This window comes from Muntiacus reevesi, chromosome 2 (assembly GCF_963930625.1).
Source record: "Muntiacus reevesi chromosome 2, mMunRee1.1, whole genome shotgun sequence".
NCBI lineage: Eukaryota > Metazoa > Chordata > Mammalia > Artiodactyla > Cervidae > Muntiacus > Muntiacus reevesi.
The window spans coordinates 90,041,161-90,068,411 of NC_089250.1; the positions used below are offsets into that span (position 1 = coordinate 90,041,161).

At 41.0% G+C, this 27,251-nt stretch overlaps 1 protein-coding gene across 4 annotated transcripts in view; it reads left to right on the forward strand.

Annotated features, from left to right (window-relative positions):
• Positions 1-97: 97 nt before the first annotated feature.
• TTC13 (tetratricopeptide repeat domain 13) overlaps positions 98-27,251 on the forward strand; it is a 75,643-nt gene continuing 48,489 nt past the window's right edge. For 2 of the 4 annotated variants that reach the window (XM_065922318.1, XM_065922321.1), the window contains exons 1-4: positions 99-407; positions 16,327-16,421; positions 19,799-19,874; positions 23,190-23,260. In XM_065922318.1, coding sequence (XP_065778390.1) covers positions 143-407; positions 16,327-16,421; positions 19,799-19,874; positions 23,190-23,260 — 507 coding nt within the window. In that variant the 5' untranslated portion in view covers positions 99-142. Of the gene's footprint in view, positions 408-16,326; positions 16,422-19,798; positions 19,875-23,189; positions 23,261-27,251 lie in introns of all 4 variants that reach the window. The other 2 variants (XM_065922319.1, XM_065922320.1) reach the window with 2 other exon arrangements.

The window sequence follows — 27,251 nt, forward strand, 5'->3', positions numbered from 1 at the left end:
CTGGGACTACAACTCCCAGCGGGCAGTGCTATGACCACCCCCTTCTCCCGCCCCCTTACCACAGCCCACCTGCCCGCCGCGGGTTAAGGCTGGGAGGGCGCCGCGCGCCGCGAGGGCCGCCGCACATGCGCCTTGAGGGAAGATGGCACCTGCCGGCTGCTGCTGCGGCGGCTGCTGGGGCGGCGCTGTGGCCGCCGCGGACGCCGCCCGGCGCGTCGTGGTGCTGCTGCTGCTGGGGGTTTTGTCTGCCGGGCCGGGACCCGGCGCCTTAGCCACCGAGCACTACTCGCCGCTGTCCCTGCTCAAGCAGGAGCTGCAGCACCGGCAGCAGCAGGAGGCCCCGGCGGGCGGCGGTTGCAGCCCGCAGTCCGGGGACTGGGGGGACCAGTACTCTGCCGAGTGCGGCGGTGAGTGGGGGGCGGCGGGTGGGCGGCGGGGTTGCGGCGGAGTGCCGGCGCGACTGGGCCGTAGGGGCTGCGGGCCCTGGCGCCGGTGCTGGCCGCCCTGGCCTTGCTGCAGCCGGCCGCGGCGTGTACCCCTGCTGGAGCCGGCTTCTCGAAATGTTGCGCCAGGGCCGCTTCCCGCCGCTTGCACCCACGCCGCTGCGCGCCCTCCTCCCGAGGCCGCCTTGGGGAGGGCAGTGAATAGTGAAAAAAGCTGGCAGCATTCTCCCGAGGCCGGGGCGGGCTCTCTGCAGCCCTAGCAACTTTTGAAAGGGTGGAGGAGGAGATGGCAGGTGGCCCGGGGCAGCCTCAGTCTCGCTCCGGCCCCCTGCGGGTGCTGTGTGAGCAAGGGAAGGAGTAAAAAGGGCCGGACCCGCGCCTGGAGCGGGGATGTCTGGCTCATCTTAGGTCTGGAAATCAGATTTGCTGACCTCCCTATTGATGTTTTGTATTATACATAGCCTCCGAGAATTTGATCCCTGGGGAAAAAAAGGAGGGAACAGAAGAGTAACCTCATTGTATCTGTTCACTGACATCTTGCTTCCAGTTGTTTAAGACTGACCTGTGATCTCTCCGGTGTCTCACAGAGAATAAAAGTAGCCCTGCGGGCTCCGGTGTATGTCAGAGCAGTGAGTGTGTGTTGGCACTGGGCCAGCTCATTCATTCACGTTGGGCACTATTGGCCTCAGTTTATTCCTCAGAGGCAGGGTACATATGTCCGTTTTTTGAAGTTCTGTAGTGGGTCCTTTTTGGGTTCCCTGGTGCCTGTAATGCAGGAGACCTGGGTTCAGTCCCTGGGTTGGGAAGATACCCTGGAGAAGGGAATGGCTACCCACTCCAGTATTCTTGCCTGGAGAATCCCATGGACAGAGGAGCCTGGTGGGCTACAGTTGTCCATGGGGTCCGGAAGAGTCAGACACAACTTAAGCAACTAACACTTTCACTGCGTGGGCATTTTTACCTTTCAGTCCCCTCCCTTCTCCTTCCTCTTTCCTCTTGGCCTGTGTGAGTTCCCTTAAGGGTTGCTTTTGAAACGTCAGGGTCTGCTTGACTCATAGGAGCTGGCTGGTTGGTTTTATGGTCTGACAGCAGTCTAGCATTGTGTACCTAGGAAGGCCGTAAGTATTTTTGGTTGAGATGAAATGTCGAGATTAGCACAGTGTGATTTCCTTTCAGCACAATCTGACTTCCTTGAGGAAGTCTTACTCGCTGAGGGCTATGTGACTTCTGCATTTTGTAGTAGGCCATGGCCAGTAACAGCATAAATGCACAGTGGAAAGAGAATAGATTTTACCTCTGTCACTTTCTGTGACTCTGATCGGGTTAATTGCCTGTCTTTGCATAATTGCCTCCTCTGTAAATTGAAGACTGTTCCCTAATGACAGGGTTTCATTTTCTTCACAAGGATGCTGTGAGGAAAATGAGGAATAGCTGTCATGCACGTATGCAGTGCTTGCTGTGTGCCAGGTGCTGTTTTAAGAACTTTAAGTTGGTGAGACAATTCTCTTAGTCTGTTAGAGCCCCAGTAACTATGTCATTGGATGGTAGCTCCTTTTCTAGGAGGAGAAAACGGAGGCACAGCGAAATCATCACTTGCCTGAGGGCCCACAGTAGGACAGGGAGGAGCCCAGTTAGTCAGACTCCTGACAGAGTTTGTCTGAAACACTCAGTGGTTAAACACATTTGTAATATTTACAGGCATATAGAAAGTAGTGTATAAACCTTCCCTTCCTTTCCCTCCTGTATTCATATGGTGCTCAGTGACTAAAGGAGACCCTGATTCTAGGCAATGAAGGATATAAATCAATTTAATTATGAAATCACTTGATTTTGTTGATCTGGGTGACACATTTTCATTTTGTAGCATCAGGCTTTTGCCAATGGTTAAGAGTCCTCGTTGGAGTCAACTCTGACTTGTATTATGCTTATCCCCCAAATAATGATAAATGTCAGTTTTCAGAACCAGGGCATTTGGAAGAATCCTGTTCATCCTCCATGCCTTCACATACAGAGCCTAATGTTCTCTGCTTCAGAGGATGAACAGAGGCTTTAAACATTATTTAAATGTTTCAGTTTTCTCTTTATCTCCTCCATGTAATACTTACTTTCTCAATCTTCCAGACAGCCTCCCCTGGGCTGACATGAATGTTCCAGTAGCAGCTGGAGTGGCGTGGCTGCTGTCGCTGTCACCCCAGGAAGTAATTGCCGGGGTCAGCTGCTTATGCTATCTGGGTCCCCAGGTGTTCCCATTAGCGTTACTGTCTGCAGTATGTGACAGAAGCCCTCTCTTTTGTGGTAGAAGCTCACCCAAATGTTTCTCTTATTTCTCCATCCTTGTCCTAGACAAGCAGGTAGAAGCAAGTGAAACCTACCTCAGTCCCTCTGTTTCGGGAAGAACAGATGCAGCAACAAATTCAGGATTTAGAGTGAGCCAGATCATAGCCTGAGGGGCACATGCTCTGCATCCGAAGCTCCTAGATGATCAGTATCAGATCTAAGCAAGTGCCAGGATCCAGAACTAATCTGTTATTCAAAATCAAGATATGACCTCACCAATTATTAATCATGTCACTGGACTATCCAGCCCCAAATCAAGCCAGCCCCTCTTCAGAAGGTGGACACAGCCACACAGTGGCTTTTCAGAAGCCTTCCCACTACTGCTAGATAAAAATAACTGAGTTGGTGGCTGCATGAGCCTGAATCTGCACACCTTTGGATGAGCTGTGTATGTATTCTTTTAAGACAGAAATTTCAGTGAGTGTAGGGCTGAGGAAAATGGCTGGTGGGAGCTGTCGGTCTGGAGAGGACAGTGGCCGGAATCCAGGCCCCAGGGAGCAGCCTCGGGAGGCCCGGTTGCCCAGATGACAAGCTTGAATGGTCTCAGTGCCATGGGACTCAGCCTGGCTTTCCTGTTCCCCAACCCCCCTTCAACGTTTTCTCCTCTAGCACGTTTTTACATTTTGCATTTTGTTTGAATAGCATGTGTAACCACCAACTTGATACTCTGTTTTCCTATGGTGAAAATCATCTTACTCTTTTAAAAAATGAATACTGTAATGTACACATTTTTAAAAATAAAAGCAAATGCTCCTCCCCTTCCTTGTTATCTTTGCCCTGTTTGTAGTTTGGAATTGTGGGAAGAAATAAGGAACAGAAGTTCACCCTGAATTGTTTCCTCTGGTTCTATACTTGTCAACCCTGCATCCTTATTTAACAGTGCTTGACACTGAAGCAGGTACTGTTTTTGTCTCCATTTTACATAGGGGGAAACTGAGGCAAAGAGAAGTTAAGAATGGTTACTCAGTAGAGGGTCATGCCAGGGTTTGAACCTGGCCTGTCTGTCTGTGAACTACTCGTCAGTAATATTTGCATATTAGTATAATTTGTGTGGGTTGCTTCAGTTGTGTTCAACTCTTTGCAACCCCATGGACTATAGCCCACCAGGCTTCTCTGTCCATGGGATTCTCTAGGCAAGAGTACTGGAATAGGTTGCCATTCCCTTCTGCAGGGGATCTTCCCCACCCAGGGACTGAACATGTGTCTCCTATGTCTCCTGCATGGGCAGAAGTATTCTCTGCCACTAGTGCCACCTTCTTACTAATATTGATAAAGTCCCGTGCCCTTTAGCTTTGTTTGTTGAGAGTTACATTCTTAGGTGGCTTGTCCTGGAATTTTACGTTTACATATGTGCAGGGTTGCTCCATTGAGTCTAACGTTTTGGACTGTAGAGGGGACTGGTGTGCTCTTTAACTGAAAATCTGCGTGTTTGCCTCCTGGGCGCTCCTCAGTGTCGTAGGTGCTGGGGTTATGGCACAGTTCGCCGAGCCCCTCCATGGAGCCTGTGTTCTGCTGGAATAAGGAATCAGCATGCGATAGGCCTGGTGAAAAGTGCCTCTAGGAACAGAGTCGTGTGGGGATGCTTCTTTGAGAAGCCCTGGGAAGGCCTCTGCTAAGGTGACAGGAGCAGAGGCTCAGATGGAGTGAGACTTGGAGAAATCTGAAAAGTGTGTTAGTCACTCAGTCCTGTTTGGCTCTTTGTGACCGCATGAACTGTAGCCTTGCCAGGCTTCTTTTGCCTGGCAGGGATTCTCCGGGCAAGAATTCTAGAATGGGTAGCCATTCCCTTCTTCTAGGGATCAAATCCGGATCTCCTGCATCGCCGGTGGATTCTTTGTCATCTGAGTCATCAGGGAACCGCGGTATCCTTAACCTGACACCCTGAAGTCACAGATCTGGTAAAGTAAGGTCTAGTTAAATTGTCACTTGTCCATTGATTCAAGAAATCAGGTTTTCATTTCTGCTCTTCCAACCAAAGTTAAGCTGCATCTCATTCCAATGCGGCATTCATCTGTATTAAATATGTCTTTACATGTTCTTTATAGAAGGTCCAGGTGTATTTTACTTCACATGTATACATTTCTAGTACTTATTTCAAAAATACTTTTGTTTTCCTTATTTGAAAATGTATTAATAGAACAGTAAATTTATGTGACTTTTTTTCTTGCTACTGTCTTCTTGAGAGTTTTTTGTCTACTCCTAGGTGAGGTGGTTTAGTACTTGATGTCTTTATGGTCATTTTCAGATAGCCACCTTCATCCAACTGGTGGTGTTAGCAACTATCCATGCTTAATGCCTCAATCAAATCCAGTGATTAATTTACAACCTGAAGTAATTTTCTTTAGTTTGTTGAAATTAATAATCCCAGATTTGAGTTTATTTCATTTTCTCACTGTTCTTTATGGAGAACTGAATATTAATGTCTGTCTGATTTGGGAGTTTTAACTGCCAGATAAACAAGGAAGTAGCTGTGAATGTAGCTCTGTGTTTTCGACAGTCAGACAGACTTAAAGATTGTCAGTATTTATGATCTCTGTCTTAGTTGAGGAATTGGTTTTTTAAATACATGAAATTGATCTTATTGCTCACAGCCTTAAATTATGGCTGTGTCTTCAAGGTGGTAAGGAATCAATAGAGGGAAGCTTCTATAATGAGAGCCGTTTCCTCTTTTATTCTGGCTGCGGGGAAGTTAAGAGCCAAGTTTTATGCCCATTCATGGCAGCTGTAAGTAACTCTTTCAGTTGCGGTGTTTCCTTGACCCCTTCTTCCCTTGGCCCTGATTTTCGGTGTTATTTATCATACACAGTTTTGTGGCTGATCTCTTCTGATCTTTTTAAAGCACACAAACAAGTTTGCCAGTGTAAAGTAGCTAGTTTATTTCAAGCACAGAGGTTGAGGCTTGGAATGATGAAGAGATCCATGTATTGTTACCTCAGCCAGCCCAGGCCACTGATCACTGGGAGGGTGAGCAGCATTTTTCAGAAAATCATCTGATTTAGGGGTGGTTCTTTGTAGTGAGCACCCAGTGAAGCTGATATCCTATGGTATTTGCATTTGTTGTTCAGTTGCTCAGTCATGTCCTACTCTTTGTGACCCCATGAACTGCAGCTATCCTGGCTTCCCTGTCCTTCACAATCTCCTAGAGTTTGGTCAGACTCATGTCTGTTGAGTTGGTGATGCCATCCAATCATCTCATCCTCAGTCATCCCCTTTTCCTGCCTTCAATCTTTCCCAGCATCAGGGTCTTTTCCAATGAGTTGGCTGTTTGCATCAGGTGGCCAAATTATTGGAGCTTCAGCATTAGTCCTTCCAATGAATAGTCAGAGTTGAATTCCTTTAGGATTGATTGGTTTAATCTCCTTGCTGTCCAAGAGCCTCTCAAGAGTGTTCTCCAGCACCACAGTTCAAAAGCATCAATTTTTCAGAGCTCAGCCTTCTTTATGGTCCAACTCTCACATCTATACATGACTACTGGAAAACCCATAGCTTTGACTATGTGGACCGTTGTCTGCAAAGTATTGTCAGCAAAGTAATGTCTCTGCTTTTTAATATGCTGTTTAGGTTTGTCATTGCTCTTCTTCCAAGAATCAAGTATCTTTTAGTTTCATGGCTACAGTCACTGTGGTATTTGCAAATGGTATTTTCATACTTACTAGGTTTTTCTTGTAGAGCTGGTGTCATTAAGAACTACTTTTATTTTTTACAAGTTTCTGTACGCTGGTAGATGTGTTCTGCTTTGAGTGACCTGGTGGCTCAAACAGTAAACAATCTGCCTTCATTGCCAGAGATCCGGATTCAATCCATGGGTTGGGAAGATCCCCTCGAGGAGGGCATGGCAGCCCACTTCAGTATTCTTGCCTGGAAAATCCATGGACAGAGGAGCCCAGCGGGCTACAGTCCATGGAGTCGTAAAGAGTCAGACACAACTGAGTGACTTAACATTTTCACACTTTCACTTTTGGATGACAAGGGTTATTTTTTTCCCCTCTGGACGCCGGCAAAAAATACATGGCCTGGGTTTTAAAATCTAACTGCATGGAGCATGACTACGTGAAGTGGCAGAGCAGTTTCTCTGTAAAAACTTTTCAAGAAGTGTCTTTTACAGTGTGTAGAGATGGCTTGGCTTCTTTGCACTTGGTAGATACTTGGCTGACTGACCAACTTATACAGCATCTCCTTTTCATAATGTAGTGTTTCCAAGAGGTCATCTTTTCTTTTTGTTTAAGCTTGTTATCTTGCAGACAGAATTTTGTACAGATTCTGTCTGTACAAAAGCAGAATTTTAATACTTTTCACTTTGGGTTAATGCTTTCCAACATTTTCCATCTGCTATCTTTTTTATTTCCAGTCTTTATTGAAATATGACATATGCAGAAAAATGCTTCTATCACAAGTGTAAAGCTCCCTAAGTTTTCCCAAACTGAGTAGTGGAGGTAATCAGATAGGACTCCAAACCAGTAACTGCTGTCTGTTCTTAAGCATGTTGATAGTCTTATTCTGTGTCACCCTGGTTTTATTGGGAAATATTTGCTATGGCTTCATCTCTGACTCAGGGACTGGCACAGTGCATGGCCTCTGCTCGGTGCTGGCGTTCTTCACATGGACACCCGGGGTCCTGTGTTAGGAGGTCTGTCCTCTACTTGGCACCACTTCCACACAGGAGACCAGCTGACTTCTCTTGTGACTTTTTTCTGCCTGTGTTTGGGATGTTCTAAGTGACACCATGTTTCCTTGTCAATAATGGTTTCACATTACTGCCTAGATCTGCTTCAGCTTCCCCAGTAGAGATGATGATGTTTGACAGTAGGTGTGGGCTTATGAACAAGTCTTCAGCTCGTAAAAGTACACTTTGAGCATCAGATGCGTTTTCAGTCCAGCTTAAGCTCCAGGCTAAATGATCAGCCTTAGTGCGGGTGAGGCCGGCTGCCCTGTCGGTGGCCTGTAGCACCCGCCACCCAGTTCTCTTCTTGAGTTGGTGCTGCATAATTTGCTTCCATGCTTCTTTTTCCATTATGTGCAGCTGACGAGCTCCTTTTCTTTTGGGTTTATACATTCTGTACATGTGTTAATACTTTTATGTCAGTTAATACAGCTTCAATCAGATTATATTCATGTTTTGCTAAAAAGTCATTGTCTCTTTAAGATGGCTTTTGCAGATCCATGTTCTAGAGGATTAATTATATATGTTGACTTTATAATCTAATTCTCCATGGGCAGCCTCTATTTTCAATTTGTTTTATGATAACTTACACATCTCAGGTACTGATAAATAATATTAGAATAAAAGAAACATATAAATTCTTGAGGAAGAGAATTTTCCCAGTTACTACTTTTCTTATTATTACAGTCTGAAAGAAAAGCACCACTGGGGACCATCTAGGAAGTTAATATACAGCATCTCTGATACTGAACCGAACTTGAGTCTACTTGCCCACAACACAGCAAAGCTGATCTGCTGATACCGGGTTGTCATGAAGGAAAGTTCAGTGTTTATTTGCAGGGCACGAAGCCAGGAAGAATGGCAGCGTATGCTCAAAAAACCCAAACTCTCCTTAAGCTTTCAAGGAAGACTCTTAAAGACAACATTTGGGATGAGAGTTATAGTCTGTGGATTTTCTTCTGATTGGTTGATGGTGAGGTAATTAGGTGATGTTTTGAGAATCTTAATCATCAGCCTTCTGGTTCCAGCCAGCCTGGGGCTACAGGCTTGTGGTCAGCAGGCAGTCACCATCCTCCACCTGGGTGGGCTCTTCCCTTCTGCAGAGCATCTCCAAGATATGCATCAGATTGTTATGTATATCCCTTCAGGAGGAACTAGGACTTTTATTGCTGAACTGTTATTTACGCTACCATTACTTTTCTTGCTTTGAATTGACAGCTTTTGAATTGTGGTGCTGGAGAAGACTCCTGTGGATCCCATGGACAGCAAGGAGATAAACCAGTCAATCCTAAAGGAAATCAGTCCTGAATATTCATTGGAAGGACTGATGCTGAGGGTCCATTACTTTAGCCATCTGATATGAAGAGCCAACTCATTGGAAAAGACCCTGATGCTGGGAAAGATGAGGGCAGGAGGAGAAGGGGGCCTCAGAGGATGAGATGGGTGGATGGCATCACCGACCCAGTGGACATGAGTTTGAGTAACTTAGGGAGATAGTGGAGAACAGAGAAACCAGTTGCTGCTGTCCATGGGGTTGCAGAAAGTTGGACACAACTTAGCAACTGAACAACAACAACTTTCCTTGCTTGACTGCTTTTCGTTAGTTTCTGTATTCCCTCACTTCCCTACATGGTTGCTGCTTGCATCTGCTCTTTGAAACTCAGGGAAGGCCGAGGGAACTAAAGCCTTTTTTCTACAAACAAGAAAAAGGGGCTATGGAGGGGCTTTTGTACCGGGTTTTGTACTTGGTTTCAACAATGCCCACTTTTCTTTGATGCCCCTGAGTCTTGAGGGGAACAGGGGCAGAATGAGAAAGAGAATGAAGTTTTGAATAGAAAGGTTAATCATAAACTTGGCAGTACAACTCAGCGTTAGGGGGACCCAATTTCATCCTCAACAGTGGTTGTCTTACAAATGTGGAAATTGATATAAGCAAAGGTACTCTTAAGTTAATGCCATGTAGCACCTGCTTGGCCTTCAGGAAGCTCCTCCAGCCACAGGTCACCCTACAGTTGGGACTACAATTGTCAATAAATGTCTGGCACTTGACTTCCAAGTTCTAGCTCCTCCATGGGAAAAGCCCAGTCATCCTTGTGTTTAGGTGAACCAGGCCCACCATCTGTTACACCTAGAGTGAAGAGGTCAAGTGATGAGCATGGCAGCAGCTGTGGAATTCCTTATAAAACATTTTCCTGCAGGGATCGGCCGTGGGGTTTGCTGCTGGCACGCTTTCAGTTTTTACTTGCAGGACGGGAATGTGTGCCATATGCGCTCTCCTTCCAGTGACACGGCTCCCCTCAGCAGGAGGTAACACTCTCCTCTTACTGGATTGAGAAGGAAGTGATCAGGAGAGAACTTCCACACTTTCTCACCGTCCTAACTATGGTCCGGTTGTCTTGGAGGGTGCCTCTGCCTAGTGCAGCATTCTCCACATCTTCCATCAGCATACAAATAGTTATAATAGCTCCCATCTTGCAATAAAGACAGGACCACCGAGTCCTTCCAGCCACCACCTCATCTCTTTGTTTACTTTCACCGCAGAATTGCTCACAGATGATGTTTGTATACACTGTCTCCCTGTCCTACAGTCAGGTCCCATATCTTCACCAGAGACACTCTTAAAGTCGGCTGTGTATAAGGTTTAGGAGAAAAAAGAAAGAAGTTGGATGGCATTGCTGCAGTAAATTATTACTAGGACCCTGCATTGGTATGATGAGTGATGACAAATGTGCTGTGTACCTCTGTCCATGGAGTATCCTGGAGCATAACTGTGGCAAATCTTCATCTCACTGTTTCTCTGTTTTGTGACCTTGAACGTGTCCATTAACATTGATCGTCATTCCGTTTGGGTACAATGAGCCCAAAATATGTTCTACCAGTTTCAGAGAGTGGAGCATCAAAAAAAAAAAAAAAAAAAAAGTTTGTGAAATTATTTTGAAAACTGTAAAGTACTGTGGAGACCAAAATAACTTCAGGAAAGCAGGAGGAAGAAATTTTCAGGAAAGAACCAGCAATTTTAGCCTAGATGTACATACTAACATTTCACAGTGATTCTGTGAACTGTATGCATTATGTCCATTCCTCACAATTGCCCTATGAGGGTATGTGGTGGTACTTATTCCTGTTTTACAAATTAAGAAACTGAGGCTAAGAGAATTTCAAGAACCTGCCCAAAGTCAGCCAGCCAGTTAGGCATCTAATCTGAGTCATCCTGTGCTCTGAACCACTCTTACTTTGCTGTCAAACTAATTAATTACATTTGATGTCAGGGAAACAGTAGATTTAAATATTAAAAGAAGAGCTGGTTCTTTGAAAATACAGACATTAATTAGACACTAATTTAGCAAGGCTAATCAAGAAAAATGAGAAGAAACAACTGTAGCTGGCCCTTGAACAATGTGGGTTTGAACTGTGCAGGTTCGGTTACACATGGATTTTTTTTCAGTAGGAGATGCTGCAGTGCTACATGATCTGTGGTTGGTGAATTTGACTGTGGAACTGCGGATTCAGAGGGCTAACTATAAGTTACACACACATTTTTTAACTGCATGGAGGATCAGCACCCCTGACCCAATTGTATTTCCCTTTAGGAATCATTGTAACTCCGTATATCTTTATGACAAAGATGTAGAACAATTCTAAGAAACAATTCTAAGATCCCTCCTCAGGAAAAGGTAAATTACCAAGTTTATTTTCCCTCTGCCTCTTAAACATCTTGTCTCCATCAGGGTCAGCTCTTTTCTTCTCATTGAACTTAAGCTTCCTAAGCTTTCTTAGAGATCCCACCTGCTTAATCATCCACCGTTAATGATTATTAAATTTATATCTGTAGCTCTCTCTTTCTCTGAAATCTCGTTACTACATGCAAGACAGCTGCTGGTTTAGCATCTCATGAACACTTGCTTAAATCCAAAGTTAGCGCTTTACTCCCTTCTAAAAGCACTCGTCCTCTTAAACTCCCAACTTCAGTTCCTGGCAAAGCTCCGCATTTCTAGCTGCACAAACTGGGCATAGTGCCTCTTTCCTCTTCCCGAGCCCAGTTTTACTCAAAAAGCCTTGTCCTTTTTACTTCCTATCTCTTTAGACTATGACCCTGTTTTAACCCAGTGGCCTCTACGTATGTTGGGACTTCCCTGCTCTTTAATTGGTCGCAGCCTCCACCTGGCCTTCCTGCTCTAGTCTCCAGGTCTCCTGTCACCACCATCAGTGATCTTCCTGCTGAAACTTTCTGTGGCGTCTTAGTATTAAAGAGGAAAGGAAATAAATGAACTGGATACTAAGCTTGAGAGACTAGAAGATAAAAGAAGGGGAATTGCAGGACTAAAAAAAACATAGCCAGAATAAATGAATTAGAGCCACAGTGAAATTGATCAATAGATCCAAGAGCTGCATCTTCAAACAAAGAATAAGATAGATCAATCTGAGAAGGCCAACATGTAAATAGGGAGTAGATGCAACTGTCTGTAATGAATGAGGGGGATATGTGCACCACTGGAGAAGCCATTAGAATTAAGAGACAACTGCAGAGAAATCTCTGCTAATAGGTTAAAAATATGAAGCAATAGAGAAATATTCAGAAAAATGATGTAGAAGAAAAAATGAGATTCTTGTTTTGAGAATATTTCTGCAGTAATCACAATTCAATTACTTGTATGACCTGAACAATGAGGAAAACAGACATTTCCTAATTTCATGGAAATCTATATTATTTAAATACAGCTAGGTTATTATTAGAAGATAGTTGACTCCATAGTGAATTAAATATTTTTAAATTAAAGAACAAATTTAACCTCCTAGGCCAAACAACTCTAGTTACAACTAGAACAAACTATTTTCCTATCACAGACCTTACCAGACCACCAACAACACTGATGCCAGAATCCGATAAAGTTGGGAAGTGGGGGAAGGAAAGAAAGCTGTTAACATAGTTATAAAAATCCTGAGTAAAATATTAGTAGACAAAAGCCAGCAAATAAAAGAATAATCTGCCTTGATCAAAAATTACTAATTTATTCTAGAAGTACAAAAGAACGTTCCACTTTGAGCACTTGATAGATCAGAGGAGAAAAATCATATGATTAGGATAGAGAAATGTCCAAAAAAACCCCGATAAATTTCAGTCACCTTTCTGGATTTAAAATTTTTGGTGAAGCAGAGAATTCTTCCTTTATATGGTAAAATATATCGATCTCAAAATAGCTGCATAGAGCAGCTTCCCCCTGGATGTTTAAAAATGTTAAATGAAAAAGTATTATTGTCAGAAGTTGAGGAAATTCTGGGTCATCAAATGATGTGTTAACGTCAAGAATAATCTGGCGTGCCTTTTATCACTAGTGTTGTTGAGCACTTTGGGGAGGTTTTACCCAGTATAATAAGATGCTAAGTGAGTGTAAATATTAAAAAGACTTTGATACGATTATGTGTAGTTGATATAGTGATCCACTGTAAGACATTAATAGAGCAGTTAAAAGTTCAATAATGTGGAGGTATAATATTCACCTCTAGTCAATTAAGAAGATGAAAGATTGACAGCACGCTGTATCTCTGCCTGGATCGCTCTCCCAGTCCTGCCAGTGTCCCATGGACCTTCACCTGTCAAATCCTTAACTTTGTTCAGATCTGCCTTTACTCTCAAGCTCTGGGAGTTGGTGATGGACAGGGAAGCCTGGCCTGCTGCAGTCCATGGGGTTGCAAAGAGTCAGACACTACTGAGTGACTTTCACATAAATCATCTCAAAGATTTTTTGTAAAAAAGGAGTCTAGAAATAGATCCCTGGGCAAGGAAATGGCAACCCACTCCAGTATTCTTGCCTAGAGAATTCTGTGGACAGGGGAGCCTGGTGGGCTGCCGTCTATGGGGTGGCATAGAGTCGGACATGACTGAAGCGACTTAGCATGCATGATGCATTGGAGAAGGAAACAGCAACCCACTCCAGTATCTTGCCTGGAGAATCCCAGGCACAGAGGAGCCTGATGGGCTGCTGTCTATGGGGTCACACAGAGTCGGACATGACTAAAGCGACTTAGCAGCAGCACTGGTCTAGAAATAGATCCCAGTGTCTACATGTCTTATAAAGGTGGCATTCAAATTGATAATTTTAAGTGACCCTGAAGCAACTGGCTAACCATTTGGAAAATAGATAATTAGAAATTATTCCCTATATCTTAGGCCAGAATAAGTCATATGACTTACAAATTAGCAAAGGACATATGCATTTTGGACTTCCCTGGTGGTCCAGTGGTACAGAACCCACCTATGAATGTAAGAGGTGTGGGTTCAATTCCTGGGCAAGGAAGATCCCCTGGAGAAGGAAATGGCAACCCACTCCAGTATTCTTGCTTGGGAAATCCTGTGGATTTCGTACCTGGTGGGCTACAATCCATGGGGTTGCAAAGAGTCAGACATGACTTAGTGACTAAACAGTAACAACAACAAAAGCAATTTACAAAGAGCTACAAATGGCCAATAAATCAAAAGGTTAGTCTTACAAGTACTGTGTTCAGATTGGGAAAGATAAAAAGAATGGCAGTACTCTTAAGTAGAGAGAGAGAGTGATGTTATACCCTGCAAATGGGAATGAAATTACTTTTAAGTATTGGGATGGAAATGGAGCAATATAATGGAAAGTGTTAAAATTTTTGCCTTAGCAATTACGCATGTTATACTTTAATTGCCCAGTAAATTAAATTTGCGAAAAATATAGCCCAAGGATACTCACTGAAACAGTATCTGTATTAAGGAGATAAGAAAGGACATCTTAAATATTCAGTGTGAGGAGCGTGGTTAAATTCTATGCAATGGAATGCTGTATAGCTGTTTTAAATTCTATAGATGTTTGTTTGTTGAAATTGAAGAGAATTCTGCAAAGTGGAGGGATTGTTAGAATACACCCATTATCTATGCAGTGCTTTAGCACAATGCTCAGTGGGTGGGAAGTTCTCAAATTGTACCTTTTTTAAAAGGTAGGAGAGATAGGTTATAGATTAATGCATACTCAGCTACTGATCAACAAGCATTACTGCTTCTTCATTCTTGTCGGACTGAAGTCTTTCTCTGGGTTCATTACTTAGCCTAGTCTGACCATTTACCTTTTAAACTCATACTGTTTTCTTTTCCAGCAGCCCCGTCCTAGCTAGGTTGTCAGTCCACTGCCCCTTTGCATTTGCTTGCCATTGTGTTTTTGTATACCACTCCTCCTGCCTGGAATACTCCTCCCCTTTCTGCACCCCAGTCTGAACCCATCCATCCTTGAAACCCCACTGTGATTTGTGAGGCTTAGTATTCCGGCTTCAGTCTCTACTCCCCACCAGGGCTCATGTGAGATTTCAGCTAAATTGGGTCCTGTGGTTCCTTGAACATGACTGCTGAATTAGAGCTCATTTTAAAAAATAATTTATTGAAGCAAAATTCACATAACAAAATATTAACCATTCTCTAGTGAACAAGTTCAGTGGTATTTAGTCCATTCACTGGTTAGTGCAGTTACCCTAAGGCATTTCCCATAATTCCAAAGTAAATTCCCACGTCATTCCCCTCCAAGGTGCAGTCTGTGTCTGTGGATTTGCCTGTTCTGGGTATTTCGTATAAATGGGATCATACACTATGTGACCTTTTGTGTCTAGTTCCTTTTACTTAGTTTTTGCTTTGGAGGTTCTTACATGTTGTAATATGTATCAGGACTTCATTCATTTTTAAGGCTGAATGATATTCCATTGCATGTATATATCACAGTTTGTTTATCCATTATCTGTTGATGGACATTTAGGCTGTTCCCACCTTTTGGTTATTGTAAATAGTGTTGCTATGAACATGTGCATATGTGTACTTGTTTGAGTCCCACTAGTCAGTTCTTTGGGGTATGCACCTAGGAGTGGAGTAGTGGGACTAGGTGGTAATTCTGTTTAACTTTTTGAGGAACCACCCAACTCTACAGTGATCACACCATTTTCCATCCCCATCAACATTGCACAAGGGTTCAATTTCTCTGTCTTTGTCAACATTTGTGATTTCCCATTTAAAAAAATTATAGCTATCCTAGTGGGTGTGCCATGATACCTCATTGATTTGTATTCACTGACTAATAATGATGTAGAGCATCTTTTCATGTACTCACTGGTTGTATATCTTTGGAGAGTTGTCAATTCAAGTCCTTTGCTCATTTTTAAATAGGATTGTCCTTTTTTGTTGAAGTAAAAAATTTTTTTATATAGTCTAGATACTAGACCCTTAGTATATATCTTTAAAAATTTTTAAATTTATGTATTTAGTTTTTTTGTTGCGCTGAGTCTTCATTACTACACATGAGCTTTCTCCGGTTGTGGTGAGTGGGGGCTCCTTTCTCGTTGTGATGTTTGGGCTCTATGGGCTTCAGTAGTTGCAGTACATAGGCTCAGTACTTGTGGCTCCCAGGCTCAAGAGTGTGGGCTCAGTTGTGGTAAATGGGCTTAGTTGCTCGGTGGCATGTGGAATCTTTCTGGACCAGGGATAGAACCTCTGTCTCCTGCACTGGTAGGCAGATGCTTAACCACTGGACCACCGTGAAATTTCCTCAGCACATATCTTAGGTCTTCCTGGCTTAACTGTGCTCTCCTCTTGGTGATTTTTTTTTTAACCTCTGGTAAATGCTGCCAAATAGTGGATTTTCCATGTTAGAATCTTAACCACTGTGTTTGTTGTGAGGATAATCCTGATGTGTGTGTAAGATTCTTGGAAACTATAAAATGTTACCCAGCTGTAAAGATTTTGAAAGATGGGATGCTCCTTTCAATGTTGTTTATGCTTGTCATTTTTTTGGTTTTGGATTCTTCACATTGCAGTGCATAGTTAAGTGCTTAAGAGCCATACATCTAAAGTGAGGAGAATAACAAGGACTGTTTGCTTTTCAGAGTCATCCTTTTTGAATTTCCATGACTCCGACTGTGAACCCAAAGGATCACCACCCTGTGACTCTCTGCTTTCCCTTAACACTGAGAAGATTCTGGTACGTATCTTTTGTGCCTCCTGTTTTGGAAACACAGTGATACTAGTTCCATAAGGCAAAGGTGGCCTCTCTTTATCAACCAGGAGTTGAATCCAGTTGCATAAGATAAAGATAGGTCATCTGTTGTTCAGTCGCACTGAATCATTATGTCTTATGACTTGGATGGTTGGTCGTTCTGGACCTAGGACTTTTTACCTTTAAGTTCCAAGGAATAAAAAATAAATAACCTTATTTCTAGGAGCCTTATGATTTGCAGGTGTAGTATGATTGTGGTATGATGTAGTATGTATGTAGTAGTAGTATGTAGTATGTATGTAGTATGTATGTAGTATGTAGTAGTATGTGTGTAGTATGATGTAGTATGATGTAGTATTATTTTTCTAGCCTTTGCCTGTGTATCTTTTATGTCTGTTTTTTATCGGTACCAACCAACCTGTACAAGAGGCTCTCCGTTCCGGAGATGAGCCCCTGGCACTGTGTGCGTGTCTGTGCTAGTGTGCGCCCCTCCAGCCCGGCGGCCTCAGGGCTCAAGGGGTATTCGTTCACTCTTAGTTCTGGGCGGCTATTCTCCTTTCAGTGCCCAAGGTTGACATGTTTCCTCCAGACCTTTTCCTTCAACATCCACAAAGATTGTTTGCTTATTTTGCTTCAGAATTTCCCTTTAGTATACTCTTTATTTTCCAGACAAAGCTCTGGGAAGAACTATGGAAGAACTGCAGAATATGGGTAGAAATTGCAAATTAGTGAATGGTCAACTGATTATACCTAACTCATTGCATAGCTGTCAACTTGAAAAAGGAAAAAACATGTCCAAAATTAGAGTGGGCTAACTTGTGAAGTAGTGAGTTAACCATCATTGAAGATGTTTGAGTAGAAACTGGTTAATCCCCATCTTGGAGAAGTGATTAGATTATGAGTTATTAGGGACCTTCTTGGTGATTCAAATATTATTTACTAGTTGCATTTCCAGTTTAAGATGGCACTAGTTAGAAACCTATGGGAGAAAGCTTATTAATCTAGGCCTTCTATTTTCCCTAGGTTGAAATTATGGCAGTTAAACTATTCATTTATTCGTTAATTTTTCAATATTTATTTTGTACCTATATGTGCCACGCATTGTGCTAAGTAAGTACTTAGCCAGAGAATGGTAAGCCCAATAGCCTTGACCCCAGGACTTAGGGCTCCTGTAGCTACTAATCAAATAATTATGCAAATAAACATAGAAATACAATTGTGCAAATCATATGAAGAAAAAACAAAGGGTCAGTATTCCTGAAGATATCAAGGAAATCGGGCAAGACAGCTTTCAGGATTTGAAAGATAAATAGGGACCTGAAAGGTGGATTAAAATTAACATACTACAGTGTGGGGTTGTGTGTGTAAACTATTTTGATCATAGCTGCCCACTTTGTCCACAGAAGATATCTATAGGTATGATATTAGAAGTGGGAGAGATTCTTTTTTGATCAGGAAAATAATTTGTCCATATTACACTTTTCCTGCCAACTTCTGTTATAGAATAAAATAGAAACACTTTAAACTCAGATATGCTCTTCAGTATAAATATATATGTATATATATATTTTTAATTCCAGTTTGCACAGTGCGCGCCCCCATCGCCGCTCCACTGTGCGCACTTCAGTATATTCAAGAGGTTGCTTGGTAAATGATTTACTTTCATGAGATTTCATTTCTGTTCTCATCCCATCTTTTTGCATGAAAGCTTGGCAAATGGTAGACCCTCATTGAATACTGGATGAAATGATAAGGCTTTTAAAGTATTAAAAAGCATTGTTTATAGACTGCTTTCCTTGACCCTACACAATTTGTTTATTAGAGAAATGTTTTACGCCTACATGTCTGTCTGTCAGCAGCTGTGAGGAGGAAGGACTTGCGTCCGGGCGCACCTGGCCGCACACGCAGCACTGTGCTGCCCTCGCGCGGTGCTCAGCCTGTCGCTTCTAAAAGAAACGGAATCGAGTTCCCATGGATGGGAGCTCCCAGCTGTAGAGCAGAGCCAGAGAGAGCTGACAGAGTTCCTCTCTAGCCATCAAGCTTTTACTGGAAGAAATAAAGTGTAAATGTTCCCAAAGGAGTAGAGTTTTTTTTTTCATTTTGTTTGGGGTCCTGAATGGAATGAAGTCCCGAGTCCTCTGAGGTGGGATGCTTTTCTGACCTGTAACTTGTGTTCTAAGTGGAGGTAGCTTATTCTTGACCTGTTTTGTAGGCAAACCAAAAACCACTCTGTATCTGAACATCAGTCTGAACTTCAAGAGTATAGGGAAAATAGGTGGAAATGCCTGTTATTCTGTAGAGTCAGTGAAGCCCAAGAGACTACAGCTGATGAGAACCAATCATTAGCTAAAGAGCATACCCATCAGTCAGAAGAGTCACCCATGGGGAATTATTTAACTGTCATACCTGCCTGTAGGCATTGATATAATGGATTAAAAAAAAAAAAAGAGGAATTCAAATAATTGAGATGTCGCTGAGTTCTGATCCTGAAGTTTTGCCAAAAGCAACATCTTTAGTTTTATCCTAGCTTTTCCTGTCTGTCTGTGTGTTCAAGTTTTAATCATATCTTAGATGAATCTGGTATGAAGTTATTTTAATCTGTGTCCTGTAGGCCAGGCATATCATACCATAGCATCGACAGTAAAACCTTCTGACAAAGTGACGGCTGTTTGCATCATCAGATATGATTTGTCTTCAAAGCACAACAGAGCCATCATTTTGTATATTGGACCATTACTGCCTGTAAAATCACTCCACTTACTAAATTAACTCTTCTTTGTTTTCCCCTAGTTTCCACTTTTACTTTAGCTGTTATGCCAAGTGTGCATATGTTGTGTCTGTGTGACTTCTTGTACTGTGTCAGGCAGGATGGTCATGTTCGTTGCCTGCTATGCATTGTTTAAGCGCATCTTGCTTCTTGGTCAGCTTTTACTGGCCCTATTGTGGCATCATCCTTGTGCAACCTGTGTCTCTTATTTCTAAAGAGTTCTTTACAGTTTACAAAGCAGTGTTCTGTTGTCAAGCCACTTTGGAGACCAGTCACTAGAATGTGATCTTTGTAACGTGATCGATGTCATTGAATGGTCTGTGGAGGGAGCTTTGAAACAGCCAGGAGGATGAATCCTCATGAAAGTAAAAAGATAGGTGTTCCTGGAAATCGAAAACCACTCATGATAAGGGGAGGAAGCAAGTCGGTTACAGCACAAAATGTGTCTTAAAGTACATCATCGATACGACTGAATGTCAGTGTTTTCTTGCTGCCATATAAATTAAATATAACTTTAATTTTTTTAAATACAGGTTTCACTCTAAGTTTCTCTTCATTTGAGATAAGCTAAAATGCATGTTTGTCTTTATTTCAGAGCCAGGCCAAGTCTATTGCTGAACAAAAGAGATTCCCATTTGCTACTGATAATGACAGCACAAATGAAGAGTTAGGTGAGACTTGACTTGGGGACTTTTCTTGGGGCATTTGCCTAGAATTTATGATTAGATGCAAGTGGGTAGGCAGGATGGTGAGGCAGAAAGGACACAGAGCCTGGCCTTGCCAGCATGAGCAGTTTGACCCTGGGTAGGTCGTTCAGCCCTTGTGAGGGTTTGATATTTATTATGTCATGAAAGGTCTGGAGGGAATCAGTGTTTCTATGGAAATTAATAATTATGGTATGAGTTCTAACTATTAGCATCCATTAAAAGATTATTTGTGTGCTGTCATCAACTATGAATGATACAGAAGTGAAAGCAGAAGAGAACCACACCTCCTTTAGTCTTCTGTGTCATAACATCTCTAGGTTTGATTAGTTTTACTCATGGGGCCAGTCAGTTATTGTTGGTCCAAACTCATGGGTGTAGAAAATTGAGTTCATTCTGATCTGCAAGTGGGTCATGCTGTTTGGCTTGTTCAAGGCATGTCTTAAAACAGCCTGGTTTCGCCAGCGTCTGATATGCTTTGGGTGTGTCTCCATCATTGCTTAATCAGCTCGCACTTGAACGAGTGGAAACAAATTGAATATAGGACTGAAGAGTGCAGTTGGACAGATTTCACAGAAGGGTGTGCTCCTGGTAGCCCAAAGCACCTGAAGAAATTTTTCTCTGTCTGATTTACATATAATTAGTTTTATCCTTTCTGCTGCCATATCCATTTTATATTAAGGTTGAGCACTATTTTGAAAATATTAATCACCTTTTATTTATATTCTTTGAGTAAGCTTTGAGAATTAATTATCCTTTAAGGCATCAGATTTGGTCTCCTTCGTAATCCTTGGATTCTATTCAGTCTTCTATTCATTTATTACATAATGAATTAAAAGCGTAATATGTACCAGGCCTGTCCTGGTACTCTTAAGAGTAATCCTAGTACTCCTGGGATAGTATAGGCTCTAAGCTGGTTTAGGATCTTCTACATATCAGTATTTATTTTTTTTTCTTGGAAAAATGACCTCTGTAAGCATACATGTTACAAGGAGATGTGGAATTGCTGGTTAATAACAATTTCTGGGAGATTCCATTTATCCTAGTTTTCTCTTTATGTCTTTGAACTCCCACAGCCAAATTTAGATCCTAGTAGAAATTTTTTGTACAAGATTTAGATTACTTTTCAATGCATATATATGTGTTAGTCATGTCCAACTCTTGCGACCCCAGTAGGGTCAAGCCTGCTGGGCTTCTCTGTCCATGGAATTCTACAGACAAGAATACTGGAGTGGATTGCCATTTCCTTATCCAGGGAATCTTTCCAGCCCTGGGATCAAACCTGTTTCTCTTTATGTCTCCTGCATTGGCAGGCAGATTCTTTATCACTGCGCTACCTGGGGGTTTTCTCAAGAAAAAAAAAAAAATCTACTTTTAGATGGAAAGATTTGAGAGCTGCATTTGATTTTATTTGAAAGGAGTTCAACACCTTGGCCATGAATAACAATTTAAGCTTGTTCCTAAGTGTAATATTTATCCCCTAAAGCTGTATTTGTTTTTATGGGTCACATTCATTTGTTCATTCAGTAGATTATGAAAAGATAGGAAATTCTGAAATTTTTAGATCTGAAAGAATCTAAGAAAATTTTCTATAGGCTCGTTAAGGCAAGACCCAGTGAGGACAATTTCCCCATGGTAACACAGCCAGTGAGTGACAGGGCCAGAATCTGAGCCCAAACCCTGGCTTTCTAAAGTATCTTCCTGCATGCAAAAAAAATAGTTTTCTGTTCCAGTCCCTGTTCATCCAGTCATCAAGGGATTCAAACCGTTTTCCAGTCCAGCCCAGTGCACAGTAGTTTAAGCGCAGCCTTGATTTTTCAGGGTAGCATGTTGGTTAGGATGGTGGTCTTGGAGCCAGGCAGCCTGCTTCCCTTGTCTCACTGCATGTTGTCGTTCAACAGTTTAAATACTTCACTTCCTTGTCTGCCAATGAGGATGACAGTTGTACCTATCTCACTGCAATTAAGGAGTGTTGAGTTACAATACATGTAAATGGTTAGGATTGTGCCTGGCACCTATTAAGAATATAGTGCATGTTAGTATTACTGTTATTGTTATTTTTACTATTAATGCTCCTGATTCCCACCAAAGAGGTCTCTGGCTAGCCCATTATCTGCTACAACTATCTGAATAGTATCCACTCCTGTTATTCTGAATATGAGGTTGACTTTAATTATCTTTTCAAAGAAATTAGGATGAAAGCAGACCTCTTTTCATGTTGAAGAATGCACCCCAGAGCTCTTGTATTATTATGATGCTCACTGTTTTGAACTTTACTTTTCTGAGGTTAGTTATAAAATCTCTTTCTGCATTTAATGTATTTACTGCTTTTTACTGTCAGGGAATTTAAACTGAATGACATTAAAAGTTTCAGTTGCCCATCTTCTTGAACACTTATGTCCTTAAACTAGAGAGTCACAATAATGCTTTTTATTTTTTGCAAAGAAATAGATCAAATATTGAATTAAGGATATAATTTTTCAGAAATATTTGGGACTTTAGGGAGTTAGGGCAAATATTGCAGATGGAAATATATTCTAGAATATTAAAATTTATTGGGTGTTTTTTTGGATAAATAAAGTTTAGTCAAAATACTGCCATGTTTTAACAGGTTGTCCTGACTCTAACTTCAAATTGCCACTGACATAAGCAGTTTGATTAAAAACTGTTATGATCTATATTTTGAGTAATGTTTCAACTATATTTTGAATAGAAGAACTAGGGAAAAGACTGTAACTGCATATTGCAGTGGTGTGAATTATACCTACAATTAAGCATTATATTAATACTTATATATTGCTATAGTAATTGGAACCTCTCTTTTTGTTCTTAGTAGGTAATTGGCAGTAAATTGAGCACCTGCATATATCGGGATACGTGATGCTCTTTGGGTATTTCTTCTAATGTTCATAGTAAAGTCACATTGCCGTGTTATATGGATATTATGCAGGCTTATTACTAGCTCTTTTGAAATATAGATTGGAAATACCATTAAGATTATTTGGTATTTGAAAGTGAGTGATGGGCTTAGACAAAGATAATTGCTTTTTGCAGGCAGATGTTTTATAGATGGCTTTAATAATTTAAATCTAGATAGAGCTAGACTGACTAGCAAATACCAAATGGTAGGAGAATTCAATTACATCATTTTAACTCTAAGTTTCCTTTAACTGCTTCTAGTCCTTGGAGCTGCCTTTTAAGATTTGGTAAAGAATTTAGTTGCCTATTTCAGTCTGAGATCCTTTATTCATTCCTTTAATGTTTCTGTATTCTTTATCCTAGCTATTGCATATGTGTTGATTGGCAGTGGTCTCTATGATGAAGCAATAAGACATTTTTCAACAATGCTTCAGGTAATTTTTCTTCTTAATCATATAACTGCAAGTTTATAGTAATGACAAAAATATGGACTTATGTGTAACTAAAGTGCTGCAAAAAAACGTAGATTTTAAGATTTTACAAGAAAGTAAAGGAAATCAGCCCTGGCCGAGCCCCTTCTTGGTGGTGCAGGCCTCATAACGTGCTCTCATTTAATCTTTGCAGTGTTACTTTATTTTAAAGGACATCAGGCAATTTGCTTGAAGTCTCCCCACCATCAGCAGGCAGAGATGAGATTCAAATGCGAGTTTCAGAAAGACGAACATTAGCTTCAGTTCATTTTCCTCTCTACCTTGATATCTCTCATGAGATACAGACACTGGAAATTCTTGGAAGTACGGATGTTTACTCTCTGTGCAGGTGCTGATCTGCATGGTTAAGTCCACTCATGGATTTGTTTCTCACCGTCTTTAAGACTCTTCAGTAGGAGCATTGGAGCTCTGCTGACTGATGGCTGTGTTCAGACCAAGTGCTTAAATACCTCAGTATAAGAGCTGCATAGGAGACCTGTAAAGTGCAGCCTGACATTATTGTCCATGTATCTTGGGTCATTATTTAACTTTATTCTGGTAGATGCTTGGCTATTATCCATTATCTGTTCAGGACGGTCAAGTAAGGTTAGAAATATGTGAGTTCTAATCTATCTCTGCTGCTCACTAGAGAGTTATTTAACCTCCTGGATTATGGACATAATAATAACTACCTCCAAAAATATTCTAGTTCAGTTTTAATGAAATATCTTAAAGAGTACTTTACTAGATGCCTGGCATATGTAGTACGTGCTGAGTTAATTTCAGCTACTCAAAGTACCATTCTGGCATATTCATCTGTGCTAATACAGTAAGAGTCAATAGATAGTTTACAGTTCAGCAGGCAGATTAAATTTTAAAGCATCAGTTTTGAGGATTTTGTTCTTCTTTTCTCTTTTTAAATGTAGGATTAATTATGTTGATAACTTTGTCTTCACTCTCAAATAATCAATAAGATGTTTTTTTAGTTATTACATTAAAGTCCTTGCATCTAAGCGCCTGTGTGTTTGAGTGGTCGTATGGGATAATATTCCTCAGTGGAGTTTAAAGTACAATGGTTAGATTATAAAGTTTAAAAAATCGTCCTTTTGTTTAGCATTGCAGCATTTTAAAAGGTAAGAAAGCGCTGGTTTGAAAGGGGGACTTTGATACATTTATAAGAGCACATATCAGTTAATTTATGATAGCCTCCAGAAGACAACAGCGTGAGCTTGCAGATGTATTATCAGTTCATTCACCTTTTTGAAAAATATTATCTGTCTAGTTGAAGGCAATATAACGATGTTAAATAAAACACTTTAAGTAATAAAAAATTTCTTAATTCTGCCATTCTAACATTATTTAAGTTTTTTGTTTATGACCTTTTCAAAGTATGTGTTTGTTTTTACATAATCTGAATATATATACTATTTTGTATTACTTTTTCACTTAATTTTATAAATTTTTTCAGTGTTTCTCTACAGTTATTATTTTGATGACTCTATGTCTGGTGTCCATTTATTACTGTAAAACTTCTCTTGCAGTTGTGTTCAGAAAGAGATCAGAATTTTTCTCTTTGTGCTAAGAAAAGATATTAGTATACTGAAGTTTGATATGGTATTTTCATCAAATCTACATTGGGTTGCTTTCAGCTGATAGATTTTTCTTTGAGAATGTGTGGAGTATAAATTGGACTGCTGATTCTGGTGATCCAAACTGCTGATGGGGCAGGAATGGAAGTCAGGGGAGCAGCAGAAAGTTCAGATGCTCCAGGCCCATGGAAGACAGGTCCGGGTGGGTCATCATTCATAGCACGTCTTTACACAGAGCTCAGCGCCCTTGGCTTTCCTGCTGATGCTCTTCTTGGTGATGTCTCTCTTCCCTTTTGTTTTGGTTCTTCCCAGTCCTTTCTGCATCATAAGACATGTGGAAAACCATATTTTCCTGACACTGGAATAATAAGTAGGAGCAAATTTAGAGGCATCCGGGTAGAGCTTGATGAAAATCTGTCACATTTTCTTTATGTTATATGACTGTGATAAACATATAATACAAAGATGTGATAGTAAATGATAAAATTCTTTTTTAAATTTTAATAAGACTTGATCCTGCTTTTCTGGATGTAGTTTTTCTATATTAGGCCTTATGTTTGAAACAGATGCATATAATTCCTACTAAAGAGTTTTTCATTGATTTCTTCAAATTCTTAATAGCCAGTCTCATCAAGGAACTGTACAGCAAGGTGGGAGTGAATGTCCAAAGAACAGTTATTGGTACTTCTCTAATTGACCGAAACTCTTTTTCTTACCATGAATCAGAATTTACATGTCAGTCTCTTTAATTGTATTTTTACAGTATGACCATTCTTTAACTCTAAGTGCTCTTCCTTTTCTTTCTTTGGCAAATATAGCAATACTTTGTCTTGCAGTCATGAAATTGGTTTTCAGCCCAGCAGTCCTTTTTATTTTTATTGTCCAGTATTCAGAAGAGTATTTCTTCAAGCATGGAGAGTTGCCTCCTTAGGACTCAACCCAGCATCACTCGAGGGTCATTTCTGTCATTACATTGTGTCAGCTAATAGATGTCCATCTGTTCCTTGCAGGACCTTCTACATGTGCAAAAACCCTATATTTTTTTTTGGCTGCATCACGTTTTAGTTGCAGCATGTGGGATATAGTTTCCTGACCAGGGATTGAACCCAGGTCCCCAGTGTTGGGAGCACAGAGGCTTAGCCACTGGACCACCAGGGAAGTCCCCCAAATTCTATATTTTTAACCCAGTACACAAACATACCTTAACAAATCTTCAGTGATAACTGTTCACAGACAAACTTTTCCAGTTTTTTTAGTTTGTTGTTGTTGTTTAGTAGCTAAGTCTTGTCTGACTCTTTGCAAAACGATGGACTGTAGCCTGCCCACCTCCTCTGTTCGTGGGATTTCCCAGGCAAGAATACTAGAGTGGGTTTCCATTTTCTTTTTAGCTCGTTAACTCTTGACAAAATGTTTCTCTCGGACAGCCTGCAAGCTCCAGTATGAAGCAACAATGCACAGAATCAGATTCCATTCATACAAAGCTGAAGACAGATGGGGCCATGGTGCTGGGATTTTATTATATTTACCATGTATATAAGATCATTTAATGTGAAATTTGGACCTATGCATGAGATTGCTTGTATTCCAGAATGACATTTTGATGTAAAACTTTTATACCTTCTCTTTGGCTTAGTTGCAGTATTAGAGAACGAATTTATGGGGTGTTTCCGTAATCTTTGTTGTTTCAAGTGTCCACTTTAATATTTATCCAAATATGGATTGTTTGGCACATTTCTAAAGGAAGACAATATTCCCTGAGCATCACAGTTTCCAACTGAACACAATTTCAAGATGCATTAGATCGGTCCATCTTCATTGGAAACTCTTGATTTTAAAAGCTTATCAGTCAGTGTTGTCTCCACGTGCATGTCTTTGTGTCCTTCCTACACGTGTTGGTGCCCCCATCATCGTGTTCTTGAAAGCAGGAAACTCTCCTGATTTCTTTGCTGCTTCGATGCTCATGCAGGGCTGGGTGACCTAAGTGCTGTGATGATGTTCAATGAGGCAGTTGACCTTTGCTATTAGTTGTGTGACTTTGAAGTCATCTGATTCTGATCTGATTGTAATGGAACTGAATTCATGAAAGAACTTCATTTGTTTTTTAACATTAGCAGACAAAATGTAAAACATTCCTCTGCTCATGATCTTGTAGCCTTACTTTATGTACATACGTATGTGCACCTGCCACTTACACAGAACTCAATCCTCCTCACATTGCTGTGCAGTGTCATTTTTTACTTCTTTGTCTTTGATCCAGTGACTTGCAGGTTTTAACGAAAAGCCAACCTTGTGGTGGAAAAATGAATATTTGTAAATTTTAAAATCACTATGTAAATAATATAATGAAGATGGTAAATTAGACCTTT